Source organism: Cicer arietinum, chromosome 3 (assembly GCF_000331145.2).
Source record: "Cicer arietinum cultivar CDC Frontier isolate Library 1 chromosome 3, Cicar.CDCFrontier_v2.0, whole genome shotgun sequence".
Lineage (NCBI taxonomy): Eukaryota > Viridiplantae > Streptophyta > Magnoliopsida > Fabales > Fabaceae > Cicer > Cicer arietinum.
The window spans coordinates 32428967-32451004 of record NC_021162.2 but is presented as its reverse complement, the minus strand read 5'-3'; the positions used below and the strand labels follow the sequence as shown (position 1 = coordinate 32451004).

The 22038-nt window shown below is 31.3% G+C and overlaps 1 protein-coding gene across 1 annotated transcript; it reads right to left on the bottom strand.

Annotated features, from left to right (window-relative positions):
* Positions 1-17252: 17252 nt before the first annotated feature.
* Positions 17253-17543, bottom strand: LOC140919725 (secreted RxLR effector protein 161-like). The gene has a single exon (XM_073366342.1). It carries the CDS (start codon positions 17541-17543, stop codon positions 17253-17255), a length of 291 nt encoding a protein of 96 aa, XP_073222443.1.
* Positions 17544-22038: the final 4495 nt, after the last annotated feature.

The window sequence follows — 22038 nt, the reverse complement described above, 5'->3', positions numbered from 1 at the left end:
AAACAATAGATTTTCTTTCTCCAAAAACACTGCAAAAACATCGTAATAGGAAATATAATTTCATACATATAGGTCTTGTCCAAGTCAGAATCAAACCTTTAACTAGGGAAGGTTCTTAGACTTTCAAGATTCAATAATAAGTATGATTGAATCTAGTTTATGTCGAGGACCAATTTGGTTTGAATGCTATCCAAATTTTTCTTTATCCTTAAAAGACCCAAACATCATAAAATCTCTCATGTTACAAATAAAAACTCATAATAACAAAATGATAACATGATCTATTCCTGTAGCAAGTATATAGAGTTCATTACAAACCAATGTTTTCGGCCTTTACGGCAACAAAAAATATTGAAAAAAAAGGTGAAACTCTATTATTACAAACTGATTTAAGAAAGGCAAACACTGTTATTCCATAAACCATCCTTTGGAAAGATATAGATCTTCTAGAAGAATGGATTCTAGAAGGAGCTGTTAAACAACAGTCTCCTGAACAGTCAAAACCAAACAACAATTTGAGGGAAGTTATCCAATACAATGACGGAAGGGTAAAACTAAGTTTTTCAAGAACTTCCAGTGCCAGGTATTCTGATACTGGTTCCTCAAGACTCCCTTCAGTAATACAATTACCTCATAAAATAGAAAACTTTTCAAAACCGTGTTTTTCGTGTTCTAGCATTCCAAGTGCTCCTTTTCAAAACGTAGATTATTCCACAAATGTACCTCATCAAATCTATACAGCACCTCAAAATACTAATGAGGAACAACAAAACATTTCTCCACCAACTTCACCATCTTTTTTTGCAATAATTGAAAATGTTATTATTGAATTAAATGTCATAGAAAAATAATTTAAAGTTGATAAAACAATTCTCCATAATGATTTCTATGCTTCCAAAAATACAGAAAAAAGAACATGGTTCTTCAAAAACTTTCTAAAACAAAGAAAAGAAATTCAAAATGAATTTTATGAATTAATTTTACAAAACAAAACCCATATTTTATTTTTTGATTGGTTTGAAATTTATGCAAACAAAACCAAATTTCATATCCATTCAAACAAAACCAAAATTCAATAAATCTTATAACAACTAGAAATAAAAATAGAGAATGAGAAATGTCAAATAGTACGAAAATACAATTTGAACATCCACCATTAAGACAAATCAAAACAGCACATCTAGATGAAATAGTAGATGACGTACCTTATAAAATTCCAAATGAAAATTTAGATAAAGATATTAAGAATATCATTATACAAAATAATTTTACAAATGCCTATCTTAGCACTATTGCAAAACAATTAACTAAGATAGAGGAAAACCAACAGACTACTATTGCCTCTCCTATTGAGACAACTGGGTTGAAACTAAAAAATCCAGTCTTTAAACCATTTCAAATCTCAAAAACAAGTCAAAAAATCTTTACAGATAGCAAATCAGAATTTACTCAAGCCTTAAGAGACCAACTAAGTAGAGTATAACATTCTTCTACCTCTTCACCTTTGGTAGCTAAGGATTCCTTAGAAAAAGCAGTCACAACTTTAGACCAAGTTTCTGAAGTTGAACATGAAACACAAAACCTGTGCAGACTCCAATGGCAGAAGGTTCAACCTTTAGCCATGGTTACAACACCAGACCTAGGTATTGAGAACAGACCTAACGTCTTTTCTCAATCTAAATTCAATGCCAATACTATCTATGAATAGAACATAGATGGTATGTCTGAACAAAATATCCTAAGTCTCCTTCAACAAATAACAATGACATCAAATTCCTACAAAACCCAAGCCAATACACTTGACAAAGCTATAAATGCACTCTTAATTAATTTGATGTTAAAATTATTTTATAATATATGTTGATAAATTTTGGGATAGTTTTCGTCATATGGGTGCTTTATACGATGTGCTAGTTTTATAAATATTATATTAAATGAGCGATATAAATAATAAATATTATATTTTATTATTTGATATATTTCTTTAAAAAAATTAAAAGTATTTTAGTGTAATATTTTAAAGAAAAAGATTTTATGCGATTTTACGTGTATATACGCGTCCCCCATTAGTGTAATATTTTTCTGTGCGTTTGACTGATGTTAAGTATGCATGTAGTTATATTTTAATTATTTATAACTATTTTCTATTTTCAGTTATTTATTTTATAAATAATTATCTTGAGATAGTAGTAATATTGTATTTAATCTTGATTTTTATATACTTGTTATGGAATTATGATTTTATGTTTATTTATTTTGAATTAGTAATTAATATAAAGTGCTGATGTTATATTTAGTTATTTTATAATTTTAAATATTTTCTAACGTAGTAATTTAATGTAAGTATTTGGAAATATAAGTATAATTATAGTGATAATTTGAATATGAGAGTTTTTGGTTATTAATGTATTTTAAAAGATTAATTATTTTATTTTATAAATTATTAGTTTTGAAATATTAATAATGTTTTACTAATGAAATTGTGTTTAAAAAAAATAAAAATAGTAAAACCTAAAAGGAGGCTAATGGGCTTGACCCATGTGTTTAAAGGATTTAAATTGTAAATAAAATAAAATAAAATAAAAGAATAAGGAAGTAAGCTTACAACTAGCATCAGTAAAACCAAGAGAAACCAACAACAAGCCTATCGTTTGGCACCGGTAATCAATAACTGTCCCAGAAAAATTACTCCATTTTCTTCCAAATTTGAAATTCGTTATTTTGCACCATTTTTCTTCACCGTAAGTCCGATTTGAGTGAAACCTGTTGGGGAGTTAGGGGGAGCACGACATCCGGAATGGGCTAAACATCAAGGATTCTTAGGAGACTTAGACACCACATCTCAACCCAAAACCTTAAGGCAATAAGTTTATGGGTCATTCTCCTTATATATCCAATATTTCCTCCATTTCTAGTCAATGTGGGACTAACCACTCATAATTGAATTCCAACAAAACTCACCCTCAATTATGAGTTCCCACCACTAGATTTGATCCAAGTGCTTTTTTGCTCCCCCACCAGGTCAAACAAGGGACCTGTGGGTTATGGGCCCACCACACTTCCACTCTGATACCACTTGTTGGGGAGTCCGGGGGAGCGCGACATCCGGAATGGGCTAAACATCAAGGATTCTTAAGAGACTTAGACACCACATCTCAACGGAAAACCTTAAGCCATTAGGTTTATGGGTCATTCTCCTTATATATCCAATATTTCCTCCATTCCTAGTCAATGTGGGACTAACCACTCATAATTGAATTCCAACAAAACCAACGCCAAAACGACCGTGTGAAAAGTGGCTATATTATCCACTAATTGGTTTTATGAAGGACAAAGAGTCAAAGAGTCAAAGAACAAATACTATTTGATCATTGAATCGCATTCGTAGGTGAAAGCGTCAAAATAAAGTAAGGGGTGAGAGAGCGTTTGAATTCATGAGTATAATATATTGTGAGATGAACGGGAAAACTGTATTTCCCAATGATTCATCTGGGGCTCGCTACGTACGACAGTAGCCCTTTGAGTGATAAATTAATTATATGCAAAATGGAAATTGTGAGGTTAAAATATGGAATAGAAATACTTATAAGGTGTTGATTGATTCGTTAAATGTGCGGTATTTAATATTATTGTGATATTTGATTTAATTTCGTTAAATGTTGGACATTTGATATTATTGTTATATTTGATTTAATTTCGTTAAATGTGTGGCATTTGATATTATTGTAATATTTGATTTATTATCGTTAAATGTGTGATATTTGATATTATTGTGATATTGGATGTCGAATGAATTTTATGTATATGTTTGATAAGATATGTTTAGGTGATGTGATAATAAAAGGTGGATGCATTTTGATACGTTTTATGTGATTATGATGATGTATAATTAAAAATAATGATATTATAAATTTGTGATAAGTCTATGTGATGATATATGATTGATGAGATTGATGTTATAAGATTGTGATGAGTATATGTGATGACGTGTGATTAATGATAGTGATGTTATAAATTGTAATGAGAATATTGTGATTCCAATTTGTGTTTGAGATGAAGGTCTTAATGGAGTACCATAGGCCAACGAGGGGAATTTGTGAAGGTCTTATTGAGAATTTGTTAAGTAGAGATTATTTTGTCATCATATAGGAGGGCCTGACATTTTGTCGAGCCTTAAGGCAAGATTGTTAGACCTTGGAGGTATTCGGGTGGGGAATTCCTAGGTGACTTGGAGGTCGCACTCCAAATGTCGTGAGCTACCATGCAACACACGTTTACCTCGACTGTCGCGTAAATGTGTCTCGGGTTGAGTTGAGGGGATCTATGAGGACAAGACCAATGTGAATTGTTCGTCCACCGAGGTGGTGGCATAGTATCAAGCCTCCTAACAGTGTACTTCAGAGTTAGAATGGTACCACATTGTGAAGTAGAGTCTAATCTCATGCATAACATTGCATTTCCTTGTGATTGTTTCGTTGTGATTGATGTGTTTCAAAAGTAATAATAATTACTCTTAGATGATTTGATGCATATTATAATGAGATGATCATTTTACTTGAGTGACTTTGATGTTATAATATGATACTATTTACTTAAATATTTTGATATATCGTAATGTGATTATGATACAGTCTATTATGATTGTTGCGTGTTCTTCTTACTTATATTATACTAATAACATGATTTCGAAACTCACCTCCTTCGTTGTTTGTGTTTGTCTGGCTTGGCTCTGCGTTTGTGAAATTGCAGTTGTTACAAGTTAATGAGTCTTGAAGTTCAAGTTTGGGAGGAACCCCGCTCTGATAGGTGATACCGGGAATAAGGGTTGTAATTTGTATTTTACTTATTTAATTTTAAACGACTTTTGAATGAAAACCATATAAGTACTAGTAAGTTTTTAGAATTAAATCAAGTAATTATGCTTAAATCAAGCTTATTGAGATTGCACTATGGAGTAAAGAAGTTTAAAGTGTTCCTTTTGATTTTTGAGAAACGTGATACCCTAAATTAAAAATAAAAGTTTTTATTTTTTTGGAAACATATTTTTATTTATCCGTTGCAAATTTTATAGAAATATAATATAAATTATTATATATATTATTTTGAGGTTTAGGGTGTCACACTCAGGCCAGCTCAATGGGTGGTGGGGTTACCATCTCACGCCTCCTCAACACTTAGAAATTTTGAATGCAATCCAAACCACATAGGAAGGAATTTCCATCCTCGACGAGATAGGAAACCCAATAGCTGATGCAGTTACAACACTAACTCACACATTAGCATGCACTTCATAGGTGATCCATCTCACTTTAAAGATAAGAATGCAGAACTCCTTTCCAACCTCAGATGTAAAAAACTATATGAATTTTAATACTACAAAAACACTTTCCTAATCACCCAAAAGAAGGCTCAGTGGCCTACTCAACCGTAAAAATCCACAAAATAATCCCACCTTCAGAATGGTGATCAAACCTTCATACACCAAAACAATTCCCACTAAATTTCAAAACCACAATAAACCACTGTACGACATTCAATTATTGGGACTACCAACAAGCCTAGTATAATGCTTTCCTCATCCAAAACTAGAAATTTAGTTCTACTTGGCTATTTTTCTTTAACCTTACCATGAACCCTTCAAAAATCCCTCAATGGTTTGCCCATTGGTGGAAACTTTATGGTTCCATCCCTGATATTCTTCATCCGGAAGTTCAAGAAAGCTTCCAACTATACAAAACCAACTACAAACCCTCAGACATAGAACGCATTTTCCACCTTTTAATGTTCTTCTCTACAAAATTCTTCTTACCATGGGTTACAGCCTGGTATTTTGAAATCGACCATAAGATTCAAAACTAGATGGTGGACAAAATTTTATATTCCTCCAAGTATCAAAAAGCAATTTGTGTCCACATGTCTCCAAAAGCAAGGATTACAGAAACCTCAAACAATGCAAACCCAATTCCTAGCTCAAAAATCATTTGCCCAAACATAGTTGGCAGTAGCAAAAACTGAAGAGGAATACTTTAAGATTATGGCCCAGCTTCTCAAAAGCAAGACCAATTCCTCAAATGTTTCCTCAGGTACTGCTTCAAAAACTTCCATGAACTTGGGAAATGAAAATGAAGACGACTGTTTTGGTATTTTCAACCGTACTAAATGAAAGTATTGGTCCAACTAATTTAAGGCCCAAGCCAAATCTGTAATTTTTATTTCAAAAAACAAAAAACATAAATCGATAGGATTAAAACGATAAAGGAATATTTTCTTTTTTGAAAAAGCAAAAGGAAAACTTGTTTGGCACTTGTTTGCCATCTGCACCAAAAGTCAAAAGTAGCACCGAAAGTACAAGGAATCTCATAATTTCTTCCACTTGACGAAGCAGCAAAGGTGGGACTGTTTCCCTATATAAGGAAGGCTCCCCTTCACTTCAAAGGCAGAGTTTTGGAACACGAAGAGTTAGATAGAGAGTTTTCTCTAAGAAATCTTGAGTGTCTCAAATTTACAAAACTTGTAATGTTTTCTATTTAGTTTTTCCAAAACCCATTGTAAGTATGTTTATGCAATAAATTTACATTTGTTCATGTACATGTTTTACATACCGCAAAACATAAGTATGCACTGCACTTGCAGCTGTTGTGGATCTTGTGCATCAGAAACAATCATCTTCATTTTGTGCATCAGAAACCAAATTGGTCCTTGACATTAACTAGATTCAATCTTACTTATTATTGAATCGTGAAAGTCTAAGAACCTTGCATCTCGTAAGACACATAGGATTGAAGTGTTTAATCCTTCTCTAGTTAAAGATTTGATTCCTTCTATTCCGACTAGGATAAGACCTATATGTATGAAATTATAGTTCTTGTTACGGTGTTTTTGCAGTGTTTTTGGAGAAAGAAGATCTATTGTTTCAAATGGATTTGATAAAGGAACATCTCTTTCTTCTGTTTTGATTATGTAGTCAGCTTTGAGAAGGATTTTTAAAAGACTAGATTCATAAATCTGATCCTTTTTTATTTTTGGGATTTGTCAATTGTTAATTGATTTTTGAAAATCTTCAATTGTAATTTCTTCACTATTGATAGGTTCCTTTTGTCCTGAGAAGTTTTGGGTAGAAGAGGAAGAAAAAGAAGAAGTTCTACAAAATAAGTTATTCATATTTGAAATCTTTCTTTTTAATTTGAAAAAACTTTCAAAGGATTCACTACCCTAAAACGTTTGTTCGTCGGCTTAAATACGAGACTTACTACCCAGAAACTATCATTCTTCAAATTAAACTTACGAATTTTAAATATTTATAACCAATTCTACATAACTTATTCCCTCACCAAGTCTGAAACCAACCGAGCAGCAGGATGCCACTTTCCTTTCAGCTTCCTCCATCGTCGTTTGCTTTCTTTCTGTTTCAAACAAAAGTAGTTTTGGTTTTAAAAAAAAAAACAAAAACAAAAAAAAAAACCCTCCATTTTCTACTAGATCAAAGCCTCCATTCAAGAAGTGTTAGGAAGGAAAGTTGCTCATATCTGCAAGACAGTGCTTGGGAGCTAATTAATTTAAGGTGAGACACTTACTTTCTCATCTTTTTTCCTAAATTCTTAAACCTTATATGGTAGGGGGTGCGTGAAATTTTTGAGTTCTTAACAAATCCTTTGTTGTCATGTTTGTTGTTGTTTTTGATGATTTTGTTAGTAATTGTTAGAAAAAAGAAATTGATTTTTGATATGTTTGAGTTATGTGATGAGTTATTTTCAAATAAATGAGTTTGAACAAAAGTTAAATTTTTTTATAAAAAAATAAATTAGAGTTGTTTGTGCAAAAGTTCAAATTTTAACTAAGTTAAAGAGTTTGAGCAAAAAATTTAGATTGAAATGAAAATGTTTAGAGTTAAAATGTTACTCTTTTAATTACTCTTGGACTGAGTTTAAAAAGAAAAAGTTTAGAGTACTTTATTAACTCAATTTTTGGTGTTTTAATAATCGAGTGTGTGTATGTTTGATTTGGAAAATATTCATTTTATTTAGTTTTAACTAAATAATGTAGATTATTTGGTTTTAAAAGTTTGGTGTATGAAAAATATATAATTTTTGAATTTTGCTGTGGTTGGATAAATTTTGGCTTTGAATTTTATGTAGTTAGCTCCTTGAGTCTCGAAAAGGAATCGAGATCGTTGAATCGAGTTAGCGGTGGGGAGAACTCTGTTATATTAATGTTGTTGTGGTGATTAAAGAAAAATGACTTTTCTTAGTTTATGCATTTCCAAAAATAGTTGTTATGTTTGATGATCAGGAATGTATACATGTGGTTATCAAATCTTTGAACTTGTGTTTTAAGGAAAGATAGTGAATTGTTATTTCAAGTTCTTATATGTATACTTTCAATTAAAAAAAACTTTAAATCATCTTAATTGAAGTTTCATGTTTATTAAGTAAAGGTTAAGAGTAAAAAAATATTTTTTAAACGAGTCGAAGTTCCATGAATTAAAATACAAACTTTGTTGAAAAATATATATTTTGAAGAGGAATGAAACTATTTCAAAGAGTTATAACCTTGAAACTATAAAACAATTATTTATGGATATCTTTTGTGTGGTTATGTAGTTATTTGGTAAAAAAAAAATAATGAGTAATGGCAAATTTGAGAAATACTTGTGGTTGTGTGAAAAACTTTGAGAAAAATAATTTAAAACCTTTCGAAAAATTGTTAGTGAATTCACTGAAATATTAAAGGATGTTAATTTCTAAAAATATGTTTTATACGTTGAAAGTGTATTGTGGTTAATAGTACTATTAGTCCTTACTCATTGTAAACTCGTTTAGTAAAATGTACTCTAAGGGGGTTAGGAGTAAGAAAGGATTTGTAAGGTAGTTAAAATTTAAGGGATTAATTTGACTAAGTCAAATACTATTTGATTAAAAGTGTTGGCACGAACGAGATTTTTTCGCTGTGTTTGATTGTGGTAGTGATAACTGTTGAAAACGCTATAACTTAGGTAAGGGCTCCTTCCATATTTTTAGTTTGCACTTAGGGACCTTATATGTGTGGTTTATGTATGATTGATGTGTGAATATGTGATGGTTAATATTGATGTGATGATGCATTCTTGAGTGATAATACATGTTATGAATTTTATTTCTTGAGTGATAATACATGTTATGAATTTTATTTCTTGAGTGATAATACATGTTATGAATTTTATTTCTTGAGTGATAATACATGTTATGCAAAGTTATTAGTGTATAATGAGTATTAAAAGGGGAGTCAGAGTATGCTCATGCATTTCATAATCAGTGGTGATTGTTATGGCCCACAATGTTAGTGTTGACAATGATGGGCCACGGATGTTAGTGGTGACCGTGATGGGCCACGGGATGGTGCCATGAATTGATTGGTCCATCTTATCCTTACGAGGATTTATTTATCGTGTAGGTCTGTGAAAGAATGCACTCTAATAAATCGTGTTGATCTGTGATATGTGGCACCTCGGCGAGGATTTGGAAATTATGGAATCGTGCATTGGCATATAAGCATTGCATTAGGGTGTTTGGCACGTGAGTCATGTTTGTTATAATATGAAATTTGTATATACAGACTATGTTATTGTTTGTTATCATGTTGTACTTTCTAAGTGTTATTGCTTGTCTTGATGATATAATTGGTAAATGTTATTTGTTAATTTCAGTTGGTGACCCTTTACATTATTGTGGAAATTGGGTTTTGCCCTCATATGATACCCGAGTTCGTTCCACCGACTGTTACCTTGACGACGAAAACGTCATTAAACTTCCTTGATTGACATTCGCCGACTGCTTGGGTATACGACCCCCGTCTCAAGCAGAGCTACTTATACGGGGAGGGTAGTGAGGATAAATAGGATAGTTGAGTAGTATATCTTGTAGGTGGATCTGACTTCTGAGGATACTGGTCCTTCCTTGGCTGATGAGGAGGAGGAAGTTACATCGAGGAGAAATATTGCGTCAGAAGGAACTTGTGCAGTGTGTGGAGGTCACCTTTATTATTGTAGTTGCTAGTAGATGATCAGATTAGTTTTTGTTGTATAGGGCCTTAGTATCTTTCTTTTAGTGATTGTACTTATTTTGTTTTAGGATGACTACACCTATGATATTCTCTGACAGTTGACTTTTGTATGGCATGTTCATGTTCCATTTTTTTGACGTGATCATGGGGGAGATAACATTCTTGGAGCAGTACTTATGTGCAGGTGTCTACCGAGAATACCTCAGGGGTATGAGCGATGTTTCATAGGTCTCATAGTCCTGGTGTATTTTCTATTTGTATACTTTGGATTATCGTCCCAAAAAAACCATTTTAGCTAGTTTGTATATATGATTTAATCAGTTATGATTCTTGTCTTTTTGTGTTACGACATATTATTTTGTTAAGTTGTTTTTCAAAAAAAAAAATGCACTCACGTTGTTAAAATTTAGGGTATTACAAGAATAAACCTTTTAAACACCAAAATAACCTAAAGCCTTAACCTATGGCAACTTTAGAACTTATTTGACAAACTACGTTGACTAATATCCAAAACGGACTAGAATAAACCTCTTAATGACCAAAATAACATAAATTCTTAACCTATTGAGACTTTAGCACTTATTGGATGAACTACAATGTCTAAAAACAAAAATTGACTAGAATAAACCTAGTAAAGAACAAAATGGCCTAAAATCTTAATCCATTGAGACTTATACACTTATTGGATAAACTATATTGACTAAGAACCTAAATGGACTAGAATAAACCTTGTAAAGACCAAAATTAGCCAAAATCTTAATCGATTGCGACTTATGCACTTATTGGAAGAACCGCAATGAATAAGAATCAAAATGGAGTAGAATAAACTTAGTAAAGACGAAAACTACCTAAAATATTAATCCATTGAGACTAATGCGCTTATTTGACTGAATTGTATTGACCAAAACGAAAATTGACTTGAATAAACCAAGTTAAAAACAAAATCACCTAAAATTGTAATTCATTGAGACTTATGCACTTATTGGACGATCTGCATTTACTAAGAACAAAAATGAACAAGAATAAACCTATTAAAGACAAAAACTACACAAAATCGTAATCTATTGAGACATATTCACTTAATAGACAAACATTATTACCTAATAACCAAAATGGACTAGAATAAACCTAGTAAAGACCAAATTGACCTAAAATCCTAATCCATTGAAACTTTAGCACTAATAGGACGACCTACATTGACTTAGAAACAAGATGGAGTAGAATAAACCATGAAAAGACCAAAATGACCTAAACTTTTAATCCGTTGAGACTTAAGCACTTATGGGACGAACTACATAGACTAAGAACCAAAATGGATTTGAATAAACCTAGTAAAGACCAAAATAACGTGAAAAATTAATCTATTGAGACCTCGACAGTTATTGGACAAAATATACTGACTAAGAACCAAAATGGATTAGAAAAAAAAAAATTAAGACCAAAATTTTCCAAATCTTAATCGATTGAGCGAACCACGTTGACTAAGAACCATAATGGAATAGATTAAATCATGTAAAAACCAAAATTACCCAAAATCTTAATCAATTGAGACTTAGGCAATTTTTGAAAGCACTACATTGAATAAGAACCAAAATGGACTAGAATTAACCTAGTAAAGTCCAAAATGACCAAAAATATTAATATGTTGAGACTTATGCACTTATTGGACTACATTGACTAAGAACAAAATTTGACTAGAATAAACCAATTAAAGACCAAAATCACCTAAAATCTAAACTTATTCAGACTTATGCATTTATTGGACAATCTACATTGCCTAAGAACAAAAATGGACTAGAATACACCAATTAAAGACCAAAGCTACCCTAAATCTTAATCCATTGAGACTTTTGCGTTTATTGGACAAACTACATTGATAAGGAACCAAAATGGACTAGAATAAACCTTATAAAGACAAAAATGACCAAAAAAATTAATCCATCAAGACTTAAGCACTTATTGGGCGAACTACATTGACTAAGAACCAAAATGGATTCGAAAAAACCTAGTAAAGTGAAAATGGCCTAAAATCTTAATCCATACGATTCAAAGTGGACTACAAAAAACCTTGTAAATACCAAAATAACATATAAACCTATTGAAACTTTAGCACTTATTGCACGAACTACGCTGACTAAGATTTAAAACACACTAGAGTAAATCTGGAAAAGACCAAAACTACCCAAAATCTTAATCCATTGAGACTTATGCACTTATTGATTGAACTAAATTGACTAAAAACCAAAGTGGACTAGAATAAACCTAGTAAAGACAATAAAGGACCTAAAATCTTAATTCACTGAGAATTAAGCACTTATTGGACAACCTACATTGACAAAGAACCATTTGTTAAGATCAATATGACCTAAAATCTTAATCTATTCAGACTTTAACCCTTATTTGATGAAATACAAGAGAATAAAATTCTTGAAAATGACAAGAATAATCCTTGTAAAGACCAAAATGACATAAACTTTAATTCGAGATTTATGTACTTTGTTTATGAACTATATTGACAACACTTATTGGACAAGAATAAAATCTTTATCCATTAAGACCTCAACACTTATTGAAGGAACTACATTGACTAAGATTCAAAATGGACAAGAATAAACCTTGTAAACACCAAAATGACCTAAAGTATTAACCTATTGAGACTTTTAACACTTATTGGACTAACTACGTTGACTAAAAATCAAAGTGGACTAGAATAAACCATGAAAAGACCCAAATGACCTAAACTTTTAATTCGTTGATACTTATGCACTTATTGGACGACTTACATTGACTAAGAACCAAAGTAGATTCGAATAAACCTAGTAAACACCAAAATGATCCAAAATGACTTAGACTTGGTGGAGCAGTTCAGTATAAGCGGATGTATCCATTTGAAAGGTGATATATATATATATATATATATATATATATGATTTTCAATATACTTCAACTTATATATACATGGAGCTTAATGTACATCTCTTTGTATATTATAGGTTCATGGGTTATTCAAAATGGTGGGTGAAAAATAAAGGTAAAGTTGAGGGCTCCATTTGTTCATCTTACCTACACCATGAAACGTTGTCACATGTGAACGGAAGAAATGATACCGATAGTGTTATATGCCACCCACATGCTTTATCGTTTTTTTGACAGTCTGGTCACTATGCAGGTAGGGATTTTCTGATTTTTTAGCCAAGTGACAAAGTATTTAATGCCACACATTTTCACTTTTGATTAATTGCACTGAAGTTAAACCATACATTAAGTATGTTTTAAATCCCTCTTGATCTTTAATTATTTGATTTAAATTGATATTGACCATACATAATATTTTAATATTAATAAACATATATATGGTCATCGATAAGGGTATTTTTAACTACCGGATAATCTTCTGTTGATATACATTTTAAATTTATCATCATGGTTTCAACAACAAGTGCATCTAAAAGAACTAACTCCTATCGACATCCACTTGAGACACTTATCTATGGGCCCGAGCAGAAGCTTTAAAAGAATGGCACACCTATTACGTCAATGGATACAAATTTCACACTTAATCTTGGAATGAAGGAAAAGTAATAATAAATAGTGGAGTGTGTATGAAGATTGTGTCTGATAGTGGTGTAATGGAAGACTTCTACAGCATAATTGAACATATTTACGAAATTGACTATATGTTCCTAGATTATGTGAAAACAGTGGTGTTGTCAAATTTGGATCATGTGATTGAAGATGAGACTATCAACCGACTTTGTCATGAGTAAAATATTGGAGAAGAAGTTGATGAAGACAATTACTTAATTCCCTAATAAAATGACGATGACGACAACGATGAGCTCGACAATCAATTAGTTACGTGAAATGTGTGTGTGTGTGTGTGTGTCTATACATGGCATCAGTCTCAAGAGTAGGAGGATTGGGAACCATTAGAATACGAAGCATATCCAAAACATCATGTGGTAAGAAAAAATTTGTTAAATCACGTGTTGTTAACGACGCATCTCTCATGGCTATGTAGATGACTAGTACTAGTAGGAGAGTTATTCCCTTACATCATGAGGTCTCTATAGAGCCTTATACCAAAGACGAAAAAATGGAACATAGGTGTGTTGATTGATACGACCGCATAGTCATTATTCCAGAAGGAGATGGGTATGTAAACTATTTTAAATTATGCATGCTAATTATTTCATTATTGTAATTTATTGCATTTTATATTATTTCATTTAATTAATTTTTACACTTAATTTTCATGTTAACTTTGAAGATATCTTCTTTTTAAATCATCTACAAAGAAAATTGTTGAAGTCATACAAGAGAAATATAAAAAAGTTATGGTTGTCTTGGGGTGAGATAATGGAGGATAAGACACCTCAATTGAGTGAAGTTGATCAATTTTTGTATTGTTTCAAAGTAAGTGATTAAATTAATTTACTTAATTAATAATTATACATTTGCATGTTTAATTAAGTCATATTATTAATATTTTTTAATTTAAAAAAATAACACACAAAATGTACTTGTAGAATATAGCATAATGTTGTAATTTTAGCTTCATCTGATCATCGTTTCTCCAAGCGTCTATCATCTATGTTGGCGAACGCACGTAATAAGGGCGAGGAGAAACAATCAAATTGGATTGATTAAAATGTTTGGAGTGCTTTGTGGAGAAAATGAAACACATATGCTTACAAATAGAAAAGAGAAAAAACAAAGATGAATAGAGCATTTGAGAGGGGTACCAGTACTCACAAGGAAGGTTTCATGTCTGCTGGAGAAATTAAATATTATATGGTAATTATTGTTATGTATCTATTAATTTATATTCAATTAATTATTAGATTTCACCAATTAAACTTGACAATTAATATTTTAGGAAAAATAACTTGGAAGAGAGGTCACTCATGCAAAGATACATTGTTATCATCAAATGAGTATATAGATGTATTATCACAAAAATATATAGGTCAATATATATATATATATATATATATATATATATATATATATATATATTTAATTAGTATTTAAATTGATATATGTATATCTTTAACTATATACATACTAATGATAATGAACTAGTTCTCTAAAAATATTTTTATATATTAACTAATTATTTTAATTTTATTATTATTTTTTATAGAAGAAAAACTTCAACAAATCATGAAAGAATGGGATGATTAGCAAACTACCCCTCCTTCTCAGCAAGCTAGTCCATTGCAACAAAATCAATATGGGACAGCAAGCTTTATGACATTAGCGGTGACAAGTACAAAGGGTGTGTGTTGAATTCCGATAGTTTATCGTCAACATTTATAAAAGGTCCAACAAGATATATTCAGACTAAGACGTCTTCTTCTTATGTTAGTAAGGGTCGATCTTATTGTCCATCAATCGACAATGTTGACCAATTAAAGTACCAATGGACGAGCGAGCAAGAAGAAAAGGCACAATAGTTAATACAAGCAGCAATTGATAACCTAAATGAAGAATGGAAACAAACATTTCAAGAGCATCATCAACAGTTTTAGCAGCAACAATTTTCATTTACTCTTGTGTTACATCAATAGTTCCCGTCTCAACAACAACAATAATATCTACGACCTCAGTACTTGCAGCAACAACCATTTTTCCTACAACAACAACCAATGTTCCAGCAACAACAACAACCAATGTTTTAGCAACAACAATACCAATCAACTATGCCAACAATTGGCTTGATCTTACCAGATTTAAATCAACCTCAACCAACCATGGCTCCGTCGACTAGTGGTGGTGTACTTGAAGATGAAATACAATTTCAAACTAAGTTGTCTCCAACACCAATTAATAATACTTTTGAGGGACTTTTGTAGTCGGGTAATATTTTATCAAATACTGATGGAGGGAGTGGAGCTAATGATCAAAGGAATTATTATGATGATTGATGTATTCGAATAATATTTTCTATTTTTATTTTGGATTTGTATGAATATATTATACATTATTATTTAATTATGGTATGTTTTATTTTTGATTTGTATGATATAGTTTATTAATTTTGGAATATTTTATTTTGTTTGGTGAAATTTATTTAATATTAACATTATATTTTTATTTTTATATATAATATTTTTATTTAAAATATATTAATATTAATTTTTTATAATATATTTTTTTAATATTAATTTCAAACTTTTTTTAATAAAGTTACCCATTTGTGGGGGTCTAAGCTCTCACAAATGTGTTTTTAAATATGTTTTATCCTATGTGACGGCCTAAGCCCTCACAAAAGGGACAATTTGTGACTGCCTTAGCCCCCACAAATTGTGGATTTTTTTAATCAGCTTTATCCTTTGTGGCAGCCTAAGCCCTCACAAATGGTGACAAAAAATACAATCTTTGTGTCTGTTTTGGCTGACACAAAATTGTGACTAGGTTATTTATAGCTGCCTTAGGCCGTCACAAATGTGTCTTTTGTGGTTATTTTTCCCCTTTGTGGGAGCTTTTGGCCGACACAAAAGATGAGTTTTCTTGTAGTGTGTGTGCATTAATGGCTCTGCACTTATATCCAATATAGTGAACGCTCTAGCAATTTTGCCTCAAAATTCCATAGTAAGTGACCCCACTTTCCCATTCATATAGGTGAGTCTATCAAGAGTACTTTTGTAGCTAGGTACTCCACGACACATAAAGTATAGATCTCATTAGGAGTTTCTATTATCCCATCATTTCATTGCTTAAGGATCATGTTTCTTTGATATATAATAGCATGTTCATCTTATATCACCACGACTTATTGTTATCCGTTTAACCTAATTCTTATGATCTCCAGTCTTTTAGGTTGGGTTACCATCATGAGTGACTGATTGATCTATACACAGTAGTCTCATCCATTTTGATATATTTAGGAATTTTTCTCTAGTTAATCATTTCATCAAAGGATTTGCTAAATTCTCATCAATGCATACATGATCCACCATAACAGCTCTTTTAGAAAGTTACTCTGTAACAATGATGGGCTTACGACGTATTTTTCGTCTATTGCCATTATAATGACGATTCTCAATATTTGCAATAGTTGTGGTACTATCGAAGTGGATCAACAAAACTAGCATAGGTTTTTCCCTTAAAAGGATCCTAGATGGCAAGCATCTCAACTTGTTCTCATCTTCACTAGAAGCAACTTGTGCTGTCATTTCAGACTCCATAGTGGATTGAGCCAGTGTCGTTTAGGAGTCATCTAATAAAGTGTTCCAATCAGCATCACTGTATTGTTCAAGGACGGCATAAAATCTTTGATAATGAAATTCGAGATTCATGGTCCTTTTAAGGTATCCCATGACTCTTTCGATAGCATGACAATGCTCCATAATAGGTCTACTGGTGAACCTCCACAATAGTCCCACAACGTATGCGATGTCGGGTCTAGTACAGTTAGTGGCATACATAAAGTTGTCAATGATACTCGCATATTCAATTTGTCTAACATCTTCACCAGTGTTTTTCAATTTGAATAACATATTCAATTAATTGTATTTCTTTAAGATCTTTTCAACATAGTGAGATTGATCCAAAGAGAGTCCATTTTTTGACCTAGTAATCTTGATTCCAAGGATTACACTCACTCTCTGAGGTCTTTCATAATAAAGTTCATACACAACAATGAATTTACAATATTTACAGTATGAATGTTTGAGCCAAATATGAGTAAGTCATCTACTTAAAGACATATTGTAAGATCTAATACCAATTATCTAGATCTTGGCAATTGAATCCATACATCTTAATAAAATAGAGGCAAATATAATAAATAATAATTAGGATCATAAAACACAACATAAAACTACATTCACAATATAGTTTATAACTTTTTTTTGGTAGATTCATGAATTAAAATTACAGGCAACATGACCAAGGTTACAATTAGTATCATCTAAGAATACATAAATAAGGATCAATATGACCCTAGGTAGATTGTGATCATACGATACATGGATCATACGATATGTGTACCAGGAATACATGGACCAGAGGCAATGTGGTCAGAGGATACATGGACCAGAGAAAGTATAAGAGGAAACATGCCTCGTAGAAGTATTAGAGGAAACGTGTATCGTGGAAGTATCAAAGGAAATGCTTCCCATGGAAGTATACGAGGAAACACTTCCCGTGAAAGTATTAAAGGGAACATGGATTAGAAGAGATTGTGTTTAGGAGCATTTCACCATAAGCAAAACACTTAGTATTTTTAGAACAACCAATTAGAGGAAAAAAGCTATACATCCATCAAAGGCAAAAATACTTAGAATTTTAGAACAACCAATCAGAGACAAAAAGAGATACAACCACCAAAGGCAAAACTACAATGGAAATGGGGAGAAGCATCCAAAGCACTTGCATTTGCCTTCAATGGCATGATTCGCACATTAAACTAAAATTCTTCATTTAAAATTATGTGATTTCCTAAATTACTAACACAACAATCAAGCAACAAGCAAACAAGCAGTATGCATGGTAATTTAAGATCATTTAGTGTAGATTCAAAACACCTATATGCTAAAAAGTTATATTGCATTCACACCTCTAAGTTCTTCTAACCCGTAAAATCCCAAAATAATTTCTGACATAAAGTAAAGAATGTCACCGAACAGCACTCATAACCCTCGTGCTAAAATAAATTAATGTAACAGAACTCATCGTTTTGATGATAATAATCCCCTTCAGTCTGAGATGGGTTTTTAGAAGATGTTTAACTTGTCATCTCTCTGTTCACTGTCCTTTATGCTCTATTTGGGATTTCGGGATTTCCCAATTTGTTCCTTGTCTCCATTCAACATTGTTTTGGTTGATTAATGGGTTTTGGAGAGGAAGAAAGGCACATGCAAGAGTCGGATTGAATGTAAAGGACTGGTGTTGTCTTTGAATTAAATTGGGAAGAAGAGAAAAATGGATGAATGGAGAAGATGATGAACAGTAACCGGGTATTAGTGTTTCAGATTGTTTGTGGGAGTTTGTAACTAGAAGTGAAAGAAAATTGAAGGTAAGATGGGTTAATACCCGTGAGTGAAGGAGAATAAGAAAACAAAGCGGGCATATCTTCTCATTGCCACTTGGAATTTGTTCATGTTATTATTTTCCTATTTTACCCTTAGTCCTAATTCAATATTACTAAAAACACAACATTAACAAGTACTAAAATTCTAGAAATCCTAATTTATACTTAAATCTTATAAATATTTCTAAGGAAGTTTGAGGGTTGTTACACATATGATAGTACAAATGTTTTTTTTGTTCATATTTTTAATAAATACATTTGTCACTTTCATTCACTTTAAACTCATTCAATATAATCAAATTATCAAACTTTTTTATGCCATTGATTAGGAGTTTTCTTAAGACCATACATCTATTTATCTAACTTATAGATCTTGTTTTCTTGTCCATGAATCACAGACCCTTCAGGTTGTTTTATATAGGTTTCTTCTTCCAAGTCGCCAATTTGAAGAGAGAAAAAAAAAACAGTTTTGACATCCATTTGGTGTACCATAAAGTTATGAATAGCAACAAGTGAAATGAGTACTCTAATGGATGTAATTCAAGCGACGGATGAAAAAGTATCTAAGAAAATTATATTTTCTCTTTGTCTAAAATCTTTGGCTACAAGACGACCATTGTATATATCAACAGTTCCATTGGTTTTTAGTTTATTTTTCAATATCCATTTAAAACCTACCGATTTGAAATTAGGAGGCAAGTCTACTAAATGTCAGGTCATGTTCTTAATGATTTACAAGATCATCTTCTAAAGTATAGGTTGTATAATCGGGTATGTAATCTTTAGCAACTCTGACTCTCTTACTTCTTTAAGGTTCTATTTAGTCTTGTTTGTTGCTTTCAGTGCTCCTCGTCATAGGAACGTCACTTGGTTCACTGCCCCCACTATTTTTCGAATTGGAAGAGAATCTATTTTTATAGAAGTCAACATCATTTAACTCGACGATCAGTTTTACATTTAGGTCATAAAATTTGTACCCTTTGTTGTTTACTGTATACCTAGTGAATATACATACATTCATGGGCTCTATTGGTGATTTTAACTCGTTTGGGATCGGGGATTCGGACATAAGAAAAATATCCCAAAGTTCAAAAATAAGACAAGTTCGATTGTCTTTTCTTCAAAATCTCATAAGAAGATGTTTTGTTCTTAGATGTATTAATTCTATTAAAAACATAGCAAACAGTAAATCAAATTTCCCCTCAGCAATGAGATGTAACACCAGAGTTAAGCATGATAGCAACAACTAGTTCAGTAAGAGTTTCATTCTTTCTTTCAGTTTTACCATTCATTTCAAGCAAATATGGTGTAGTTGTTTTATGAATAATTCCATGAAATTTATAAAAATCATTAAACCTACTAGAATCGTATTTTGTTCCTTTACCATTGTGAAACCTCTTAATCTTTCTACTAAATTGATTTTCAATTTCAATTACAAAGATCCTAAACATGTCAAACACTTCACTTTTATTTTTTATTAAATATACAAAAGTATAGCCAAAACAATCGTCAAATTTTAAATACTCATTTATTTTAACAGGAAAGTGACAAACTAATGTTTTCCATTTCTTGTTAAAGTCTCATCAAGTTCACATATATCAGAGTAAATTAAATCTAAATACTCAAATTATCTAACTACTAATTTATTTAAACTTTGTTATTTTAGCTTGATTAAAAAATCACATTTTTCAAAATCATTTAAAGATAACTTTGGAATTAAAAAGTTACTTAAGTTTGAAATCATATGTTTGTTCACATGATAGAGTCTAACATGTCCAATATTAAAATCACACATGTAAACAAAATGAGACAATTTATCTTAATTTCAACATTTAATTTAAACATGTCATCAGTAACGTACCATTTCCCAACAAAAATATCATTTTAAAAATAGTGTACAAATATGTCCCTATATAATGAGTAAATCCTACCTTATTTAGAAGAAAACCAGAAACAACATTATTTCTTATACCTGGAGGCGGTTTATTAAACTCTCTGGAGAAAATTCTTTTGTTTTATGTTAGAGATAATTTTTGAAATCCTTCCAAGCAGAGGTAGTTTTTCAATAATAACAACAATTTAAAATTGTTCATTTAAAGTCATGCGTTTATAGATGATCTCATGAGTTGTCTTCTGAATTTTATGGGATGGAGTCTCCAGAATGTGTCATCGGTCATCTGATAAAAAATAGTACAGAAAAACTGTATCGAAGTTCTAGTACATTGTAGAAAACCATTCTAGAATTATACCTTCTAAATATAACGGTTAAGGTCATTTGTAATATGGTACTATGACCACTCATAAATCAAAATGATTACGACACAAAAACAACTCTAAAAGGACAGTGGTATTACGACCACTCAAAAATCAAAGGGAATACGCCACAAATCGCTCTAAAAGGACAGTTGTAACGCCCCGAATTTTGTATCAAAAGCATTACTTAAAAATATATACTGCTTAGAAAAATTACAACAATTTTTTTTAATTATTTATTTAAGTAAGAATACCGTAACTACTATTCATTTAAATAATTAGTAAATCTTAAACCCCAAAATAATATACATAATAATTTATATCAATTTTTTACTAAAATTTGCAGCAAATAAATAAAAACTCCAAAAGAAAAGAAACTTTTATGAATTATTAGAATATCATGTTTCTCAAAATATAAATTGACTTTAGAATTTTTCCTCCTATAGAACAATGCAATCTTAATAAATTTGATTTAACTATAATTTCTTAATTTAATTTTAAACATACGAAAAGTCGTTTCTAATTAAATAAGTAAAATATGACTTATAACTCTCATTCCCAATATAACCTTAATAAAGCGGGGCTTCTCCCAAACTCGAACTTCAAGACTCATTAACCTGTAATAACTGCGATTTCGCAAACGCAGAGCTAAGCTAGTCAAATACAAACAACGAAGGAGGTGACTTTTAAAATCATGTTGATAGTAT

What these genes read in the sequence shown, in the direction of transcription:
- LOC140919725 (XM_073366342.1), bottom strand. Translation starts at nt 17,543, where the DNA reads ATGTTATTCAAATTGAAAAACACTGGTGAAGATGTTAGACAAATTGAA.